This window comes from Salmo trutta, chromosome 25, assembly GCF_901001165.1.
Source record: "Salmo trutta chromosome 25, fSalTru1.1, whole genome shotgun sequence".
Lineage (NCBI taxonomy): Eukaryota > Metazoa > Chordata > Actinopteri > Salmoniformes > Salmonidae > Salmo > Salmo trutta.
In genome coordinates this window covers 12,223,809-12,233,808 of record NC_042981.1, presented here as the reverse complement: position 1 = coordinate 12,233,808, position 10,000 = coordinate 12,223,809, and the positions used below count along the sequence as shown (strand labels likewise).

General features: G+C 45.8%; 1 protein-coding gene across 1 annotated transcript in view; it reads right to left on the bottom strand.

Annotated features, from left to right (window-relative positions):
• Window positions 1-10,000, bottom strand: part of LOC115162028 (cysteine-rich protein 2) — a 30,347-nt gene that overhangs the window by 4,374 nt on the left and 15,973 nt on the right. The window contains exons 2-4 of the mRNA XM_029712947.1: window positions 4,476-4,570; window positions 959-1,016; window positions 564-692 (exon numbers count right to left, since the gene is read on the bottom strand). Coding sequence (XP_029568807.1) covers window positions 564-692; window positions 959-1,016; window positions 4,476-4,570 — 282 coding nt within the window. The remainder of the gene's footprint in view (window positions 1-563; window positions 693-958; window positions 1,017-4,475; window positions 4,571-10,000) is intronic.

Below are 10,000 nucleotides of genomic sequence, written 5' to 3'. Positions count from 1 at the left end.
ATAGTAGGGCCTGTATAGTAGGGCCTGTATAGTAGGGCCTGTATAGAAGGGCCTGTATAGAAGGGCCTGTATAGAAAGGCCTGTATAGAAAGGCCTGTATTGAAGGACCTGTATAGAAGGGCCTGTATAGAAGGGCCTGTATAGTAGGGCCTGTATAGAAGGGCCTGTATAGAAGGCCCTGTATAGTAGGGCCTGTATAGTAGGGCCTGTATAGTAGGGCCTGTATAGTAGGGCCTGTATAGTAGGGCCTGTATAGTAGGGCCTGTATAGTAGAGCCTGTATAGGAGGGCCTGTATAGAAGGGCCTGTATAGAAGGGCCTGTATAGAAGGGCCTGTATAGAAGGGCCTGTATAGAAGGGCCTGTATAGAAGGGCCTGTATAGAAGGGCCTGTATAGAAGGGCTTGAGTCAGCAGGAAGACAACACAGAGTCTGCTAATCCTTTTTAACAAAGTCAGCTCCTTCGGCAGCTACTTCCACTATTTCACATCTTTTCCCACGTCAACACTTACGCACGTGGACACATGTAAACATGCGCGAAAGAACGCGCACACGTAGCATGTACCTTTGACAGGAGCCCTGGGTGCCAACGCCGCCTTCTCAGGCTTGGGGGGGGCGTCCACATCAGTAGGGGTCGGGCTATTGTTGAGGGGGGCTTCATACACATAGGACCCTGCTCCACCGATGTTTACACCTACAGAGGTCATAGGTTATATATATATATATATATATATATATATATATATATATATATATATATATATATATATATATATATTATTTCATATTAGAAACATTTAACAATCATAACATATGGCTGTGGTTCAGCCCATCTGCTTACTACACAACACTGTGTTTCTAAACAGTACAATCAAACTGGAGGTTATCAGGAAGTCAGTTTGAAGATCTTCAGATCGTTTTAACCACTGGGCTTTGGACAGACATACAAGTGTACTGCACCTTTTGGTCCGAAGAGGGCAGCATAGCATGGTTTGTGGCAGAAGGGCTTCCCATCGTGCTGTGTAAAGGGAATAAAGAAGAGGAGAATGACAGACAGGGAGTAAATAACAAGTCTAAAACACAAGACTAACAACCATATCTTGGCAATATCCCTTTTCTAGCCAGACTCATGCATTTTTGGGAAAAAAAATGGTTATTGGATTGTGTGTGGAAGAGAGAGAGGCTGAGACAGAAAAACACCACAGCCTCCTGAGAAAGAGAGTCTGATAAATCAACAGTCCTGGTCTCCTAGTTACAATGACGTTTGGACATATGGTGTAGATGCAACACACAGACATGGTAGAATGGAAAGTGGGGATCAAACCAAACGCCTCACATCCGGGTCCTGTTCAGGAGAATGGTTTTGGTTGGAGGATTACGGATTAGTGGTCAAATCAAACAGTCATGTAACAGACTGGACAGGCAGCCAGGCAGCAGAGGGATCAGGGCCTGGGACAGATACCAGACCATCGTCCAGAAGAGGAGACAGTGGTGACGTAACAACAGAGTGGCCTAGGTCAGCCAGCCAGCCAGCCAGCCAGTCAGCCAGCCAGCCAGCCAGCCAGCCAGCCAGTCAGCCAGTCAGTCAGTCAGCCAGCCAGTAGGAGGATCATCAGGGTCTAGACCAGAGAGCAGACATTCAGTCCAGTCCTAATTCATCTTTCCTCCACTTCTCACCTCGCCGCTTTCGCAAAATGGATTGGAGGAGGTTCGAGGGGAGGGAGGGACCTTGGATACTCTCCTCCAATACAGTTGAGGAGGAGGTGAGGAGATAGGATGTAAGTGGCATCTCCTGACAGGAGATTTGCGATTTACTGGGCCTGGAAGTGGCATCTCCTGACAGGAGATATGCGATTTACTGGGCCTGGAAGTGGCATCTCCTCACAGGAGATATGTGATTTACTGGGCCTGGAAGTGGCATCTCCTCACAGGAGATATGCTATTTACTGGGCCTGGAAGTGGCATCTCCTCACAGGAGATATGCGATTTACTGGGCCTGGAAGTGGCATCTCCTCACAGGAGATATGCGATTTACTGGGCCTGAAAGTGGTATCTCTTCACAGCATATATCACACTGGCTACAGTCCTTGTTGTCTAATAGCGTTATAGTACACCAATAACCCCCCATACATGAACCCGCCCTTCAGTTTCCATGACGATAGGCTACAGGCTTTTCAGACCACGGCCAGGTTATCACCATGTCATTGCCGTCTAGGGCCGCAGGGCGGATTTGGGACATGCTGTCCTTGGAGAGGACGGACTAGAGGACATGTAACATATAGAGAGATTAAACAACCCAGGCCACGTCTGGCAGCACCCACTACTAGCCTGGTTCCAGATACTAGCCTGGTCCCAGATACTAGCCTGGTTCCAGATACTAGCCTGGTTCCAGATACTAGCCTGGTCCCAGATACTAGCCTGGTCCCAGATACTAGCCTGGTCCCAGATACTAGCCTGGTCCCAGATACTAGCCTGGTCACAGATACTAGCCTGGTCAGAGATACTAGCCTGGTCACAGATACTAGCCTGGTCACAGATACTAGCCTGGTCACAGATACTAGCCTGGTCAGAGATACTAGCCTGGTCCCAGATACTAGCCTGGTCCCAGATACTAGCCTGGTCCCAGATACTAGCCTGGTCCCAGATACTAGCCTGGTCCCAGATACTAGCCTGGTCCCAGATACTAGCCTGGTCAGAGATACTAGCCTGGTCAGAGATACTAGCCTGGTCCCAGATACTAGCCTGGTCCCAGATACTAGCCTGGTCAGAGATACTAGCCTGGTCACAGATACTAGCCTGGTCCCAGATACTAGCCTGGTCCCAGATACTAGCCTGGTCCCAGATACTAGCCTGGTCACAGATACTAGCCTGGTCAGAGATACTAGCCTGGTCAGAGATACTAGCCTGGTCAGAGATACTAGCCTGGTCCCAGATACTAGCCTGGTCCCAGATACTAGCCTGGTCACAGATACTAGCCTAGTCCCAGATACTAGCCTAGTCACAGATACTAGCCTGGTCACAGATACTAGCCTGGTCACAGATACTAGCCTGGTCACAGATACTAGCCTGGTCACAGATACTAGCCTGGTCACAGATACTAGCCTGGTCCCAGATGTGTTTGTGCAGTACAGGAGTTGGTTATAGCCTGGTCCCAGATGTGTTTGTGCTGTATAGGAGTTGGTTATAGCCTGGTCCCAGATGTGTTTGTGCTGTATTGGAGTTGGTTATAGCCTGGTCCCAGATGTGTTTGTGCTGTATTGGAGTTGGTTATAGCCTAGTCCCAGATGTGTTTGTGCTGTATTGCAGTTGGTTATACAGCACAAACCGATCTGGGACCAGGCTAATCTACTACTGGGGTCTGGAGGGAAATTGTGGCGAGGACGGAGGACATTTAACATGTATGATGTAATCCTTTATAGAGAGGAAATAACCCAGGACAGGTCAACATCTAGTATCTAGTGACGACTGAGGTCTGGTCTGGGGGGAAATTGAGTTTGTGTCGTAAAAAAGATGCAGAATTCCCATCCTTCATTTCTTCCTGTTCTGATCTGATCCAGGGACAGTGCTGTTTCACACAGGAGATGTCCACTATCCCTGTTCTGTTCTGATCCAGGGACAGTGCTGTTTCACACAGGAGATGTCCACTATCCCTGTTCTGTTCTGATCCAGGGACAGTGCTGTTTCACACAGGAGGAGATGTCCACTATCCCTGTTCTGATCCAGGGACAGTGCTGTCTCACACAGGAGGAGATGTCCAATTTTCCTGATCTGTTCTGATCCAGGGACAGTGCTGTTTCACACAGGAGGAGATGTCCACTATAACACTTAGACATGGTGAAAATAGAAGGTCATGAAAAAGCCTGTTCTGATCCAGGAAGCAGTGCAGTTTCACAGTCACGTACAGTACCAGCATGTGTGGAGGAGATATACAGTATATTCACTATAACACACAGACATGGTGGAGATAGAAGCTAGAATGGCTGTCTAACGGAGTAAAATGGTGCAGCGGTCTAAGGCACTGCATCTCAGTGCTAGAGGCGTCAACAAAGACACCCTGGTTCGAATCTAGGCTGTATCATAACCAGCCATGATTGGGAGTCCCCATAGGGCGGCACACAATTGGCCCAGCGTCATCCGGGTTTGGCCGGGGTAGGCCGTCATTGTAAATAAGAATTTGTTCTTAACTGACTTGCCTAGTTAAAAAAAACATGAGATTTTACCATTAAGCTATACCAGGTGGATCTACAGATGTTGCATCTTAAAGTTTGTAATTTCCACTTTGAAATTGCAGACTTGATTTTCCATTCCGAAATATGTATCAACCCCTACAAAAATGTTCATGAATTATAATCCACATAATAATTCACATTTCCTGTTGCTGCCGGATTATTTTCCTGCTGTAACAAACTGGCTCAAATTAAGATCCTACGTCTGTATACTGATCCTATGTGTGTGAGCCTTCAGACCCACATCTCACCTCAGCATGTCCTCCTGCGTTCAGGGTTTTGTTACAGCGGCCACACTTCAGACAGAACTTATGCCAGTCCTTCCCCAGTGATGACACCTTCTCAGCTAGAGAGAGAGAAAGAAAGGAAAGAGAGAGGAGAAACAGAGAGATAGGGAAAGGGCGGGGGAAGAAGATTGTTAGAGAAAACATTTTAATAAAGCAGCATTTCCTCCTTTCATTGAAATCAACAACTTCACTTCCTTTTCTCGGTCTTCTTAAGGTATTTATATACCTCTGTATAACCCATTGTAAGTGTAGTCTTTATATACCTCTGTATAACCCATTTTAACTGTAGTGTTTATATACCTCTGAATAACCCATTGTAACTGTAGTGTTTATATACCTCTGTATAACCCATTGTAAGTGTAGTCTTTATATACCTCTGTATAACCCATTGTAACTGTAGTCTTTATATACCTCTGTATAACCCATTGTAACTGTAGTCTTTATATACCTCTGTATAACCCATTGTAACTGTAGTCTTTATATACCTCTGAATAACCCATTGTAACTGTAGTGTTTATATACCTCTGTATAACCCATTGTAACTGTAGTCTTTATATACCTCTGTATAACCCATTGTAACTGTAGTGTTTATATACCTCTGAATAACCCATTGTAACTGTAGTGTTTATATACCTCTGTATAACCCATTGTAACTGTAGTCTTTATATACCTCTGAATAACCCATTGTAACTGTAGTCTTTATATACCTCTGTATAACCCATTGTAAGTGTAGTCTTTATATACCTCTGTATAACCCATTGTAAGTGTAGTCTTTATATACCTCTGTATAACCCATTGTAACTGTAGTCTTTATATACCTCTGTATAACCCATTGTAAGTGTAGTCTTTATATACCTCTGTATAACCCATTGTAAGTGTAGTCTTTATATACCTCTGTATAACCCATTGTAAGTGTAGTCTTTATATACCTCTGTATAACCCATTTTAACTGTAGTGTTTATATACCTCTGAATAACCCATTGTAACTGTAGTCTTTATATACCTCTGAATAACCCATTGTAACTGTAGTGTTTATATACCTCTGTATAACCCATTGTAACTGTAGTCTTTATATACCTCTGAATAACCCATTTTAACTGTAGTGTTTATATACCTCTGTATAACCCATTGTAAGTGTAGTCTTTATATACCTCTGAATAACCCATTTTAACTGTAGTGTTTATATACCTCTGTATAACCCATTGTAACTGTAGTCTTTATATACCTCTGTATAACCCATTGTAACTGTAGTCTTTATATACCTCTGTATAACCCATTGTAACTGTAGTCTTTATATACCTCTGTATAACCCATTGTAACTGTAGTCTTTATATACCTCTGTATAACCCATTGTAACTGTAGTGTTTATATACCTCTGTATAACCCATTTTAACTGTAGTCTTTATATACCTCTGAATAACCCATTGTAACTGTAGTCTTTATATACCTCTGAATAACCCATTGTAACTGTAGTGTTTATATACCTCTGTATAACCCATTTTAACTGTAGTCTTTATATACCTCTGTATAACCCATTGTAAGTGTAGTGTTTATATACCTCTGAATAACCCATTTTAACTGTAGTCTTTATATACCTCTGTATAACCCATTTTAACTGTAGTCTTTATATACCTCTGTATAACCCATTGTAAGTGTAGTGTTTATATACCTCTGAATAACCCATTTTAACTGTAGTCTTTATATACCTCTGTATAACCCATTTTAACTGTAGTCTTTATATACCTCTGAATAACCCATTTTAACTGTAGTGTTTATATACCTCTGTATAACCCATTTTAACTGTAGTGTTTATATACCTCTGTATAACCCATTGTAACTGTAGTCTTTATATACCTCTGAATAACCCATTTTAACTGTAGTGTTTATATACCTCTGTATAACCCATTGTAACTGTAGTGTTTATATACCTCTGAATAACCCATTGTAACTGTAGTCTTTATATACCTCTGAATAACCCATTTTAACTGTAGTGTTTATATACCTCTGTATAACCCATTGTAACTGTAGTCTTTATATACCTCTGTATAACCCATTGTAACTGTAGTCTTTATATACCTCTGTATAACCCATTGTAACTGTAGTCTTTATATACCTCTGTATAACCCATTGTAACTGTAGTCTTCTTAAGGTCTTTACAGTGAGGGAAAAAAAGTATTTGATCCCCTGCTGATTTTGTACGTTTGCACACTGACAAAGAAATGATCAGTCTATAATTTTAATGGTAGGTTTATTTGAACAGTGAGAGACAGAATAACAACAAAATAACAACAAAATCCAGGAAAACACATGTCAAAAATGTTATAAAATGATTTGCATTTTAATGAGGGAAATAAGTATTTGACCCCCACTCAATTAGAAAGATTTCTGGCTCCCAGGTGTCTTTTATACAGGTAACGAGCTGAGATTAGGAGCACACTCTTAAAGGGAGTGCTCCTAATCTCAGCTTGTTACCTGTATAAAAGACACCTGTCCACAGAAGCAATCAATCAATCAGATTCCAAACTCTCCACCATGGCCAAGACCAAAGAGCTCTCCAAGGATGTCAGGGACAAGATTGTAGACCTACACAAGGCTGGATTGGGCTACAAGACCATCGCCAAGCAGCTTGGTGAGAAGGTGACAACAGTTGGTGCGATTATTCGCAAATGGAAGAAACACAAAAGAACAGTCAATCTCCCTCGGCCTGGGGCTCCATGCAAGATCTCACCTCATGGGGTTGCAATGATCATGAGAACGGTGAGGAATCAGCCCAGAACTACACGGGAGGTTCTTGTCAATGATCTCAAGGCAGCTGGGACCATAGTCACCAAGAAAACAATTGGTAACACATTACGCCGTGAAGGACTGAAATCCTGCAGCGCCCACAAGCTCCCCCTGCTCAAGAAAGCACATATACATGCCCGTCTGAAGTTTGCCAATGAACATCTGAATGATTCAGAGGACAACTGGGTGAAAGTGTTGTGGTCAGATGAGACCAAAATGGAGCTCTTTGGCATCAACTCAACTCGCTGTGTTTGGAGGAGGAGGAATGCTGCCTATGACCCCAAGACACCATCCCCACCGTCAAACATGGAGGTGGAAACATTATGCTTTGGGGGTGTTTTTCTGCTAAGGGGACAGGACAACTTCACCACATCAAAGGGACGATGTACCGTCAAATCTTGGGTGAGAACCTCCTTCCCTCAGCCAGGGCATTGAAAATGGGTCGTGGATGGGTATTCCAGCATGACAATGACCCAAAACACACGGCCAAGGCAACAAAGGAATGGCTCAAGAAGAAGCACATTAAGGTCCTGGAGTGGCCTAGCCAGTCTCCAGACCTTAATCCCATAGAAAATCTGTGGAGGGAGCTGAAGGTTCGAGTTGCCAAACGTCAGCCTCGACACCTTAATGACTTGGAGAAGATCTGCAAAGAGGAGTGGGACAAAATCCCTCCTGAGATGTGTGCAAACCTGGTGGCCAACTACAAGAAACGTCTGACCTCTGTGATTGCCAACAAGGGTTTTGCTACCAAGTACTAAGTCATGTTTTGCAGAGGGGTCAAATACTTATTTCCCTCATTAAAATGCAAATCAATTTATAACATTTTTGACATGCATTCTTCTGTATTTTTTTGTTGTTATTCTGGTTCTCACTATTAAAATTATAGACTGATCATTTCTTTGTCAGTGGGGAAACATACAAAATCAGCAGGGGATCAAATACCTTTTTCCATCACTGTATATACCTCTGTATAACCCATTGTAAATGTAGTCTTCTTAAGGTCTTTATATACCTCTGTATAACCCATTGTAACTGTCACTCCTCTACAGTAAATTACACTAGAGGGAGAATGGAGTTCCTCAGTGCTTTACACTGTAGTTAGTATAATGATTTTCTGTATGTTCCACTGATTCCTATTTGGTAGTCTAATAGGTAATTAGAGAAGTGGGTATTATGATTCTGAGCGTGCTTGAAGTACACCAAATACGATGCTGCTGTGAGGTCATCAGGAAGGGTACGGCTGGACAGCAGGGTCTCAACAGCAGCTAACCCAAATCCCTTATATCCCTCTCCCCACATCCCCCTCCTCCCTCTCTCCAACCCCAACCCCGTTTCCATCCCCTCTTACCACCAGTCTCTCTTCCAGATCAGTCCAGACACTTCACCAGACAAGAGCTGTCCTAATTATACCCCGTCCGTCCGGCCCTCCTCCTCTCTCTCTCTCCCTCCCTCCTGCCTTCTCTCCCTCCCGCCCCCCTCTCCCTCCTCCTCTCTCTCTCTCCCTCCCTCCTGCCTTCTCTCCCTCCCGCCCCCCTCTCCCTCTGCCCTCTCTCTCTCCCTCCCTCCTGCCTTCTCTCCCTCCCGCCCCCCTCTAACTCCGCCCTCTCTCTCTCCCTCCCTCCTGCCTTCTCTCCCTCCCTCCCCCTCTCCCTCGCTCTCCCTCCCTCCATCCTCCCCGCCTCCTCCTCCCTTCCCCCCTCCTCCATCCTCCTCTCTCTCCCTCCCTCCTGCCTTCTCTCCCTCCCTCCCCCTCCTCTCTCTCTCTCTCTCTCCATCCTCCCCGCCTCCTCCTCCCTCCCCCACTCCCTCCCTCCATCCTCCTTCCTTCTCTCCCCTCCCTCCCTCCCCTCCAGACAATGGTCCAGAGGTCTGCATGACCGGCTAAGCTCCCTACAGGAAACACCTTCTCTTACAATGGCAGGGCACAATCAGCCGGAAGTTAGGCCAGACCCCGCTTCCTACACCTTCCTCATCTCCTTTCTCCCTCCTCCTCTCCTTCCCTCTCTCCTCCTCCTCTCCTTCCCTCTCTCCCTCCTCCTCTCCTTCCCTCTCTCCCTCCTCCTCTCCTTCCCTCTCTCTCTCCCTCCTCTCCTTCCCTCTCTCTCTCCCTCCTCTCCCTCCTCCTCTCCCTCCTCCTCTCTCCCTCCTCCTCTCCTTCCCTCTCTCCCTCCTCCTCTCCTCCCCTCTCTCCCTCCTCCTCTCCTTCCCTCTCTCCCTCCTCCTCTCCTTCCCTCTCTCCCTCCTCCTCTCCTCTCCTCTCTCCCTCCTCCTCTCCTTCCCTCTCTCCCTCCTCCTCTCCTCCCCTCTCTCCCTCCTCCTCTCTTCCCTCTCTCCCTCCTCCTCTCCTTCCATCTCTCCCTCCTCCTCTCCTCCTCTCTCCCTCCTCCTCTCTCCCTCCTCCTCTCCTAGCCTCCTCTCTCCTCCTCCTCTCCTCCCTCTCTCCCTCCTCCTCTCCTTCCCTCTCCTCCCTCCTCCCTCTCTCCCTCCTCCTCTCCTTCCCTCTCTCCCTCCTCCTCTCCTTCCCTCTCTCCCTCCTCCTCTCCTCCCTCTCTCCTCCTCCTCTCCTTCCTCTCTCCCTCCTCCTCTCCTTCCCTCTCTCTCTCCCTCCTCTCCTCCCTCTCTCCCTCCTCCTCTCCTCTCCATCTCTCCCTCCTCTCTCCTCCATCTCTCCCTCCTCCTCTCCTAGCCTCCATCTCTCCCTCCTC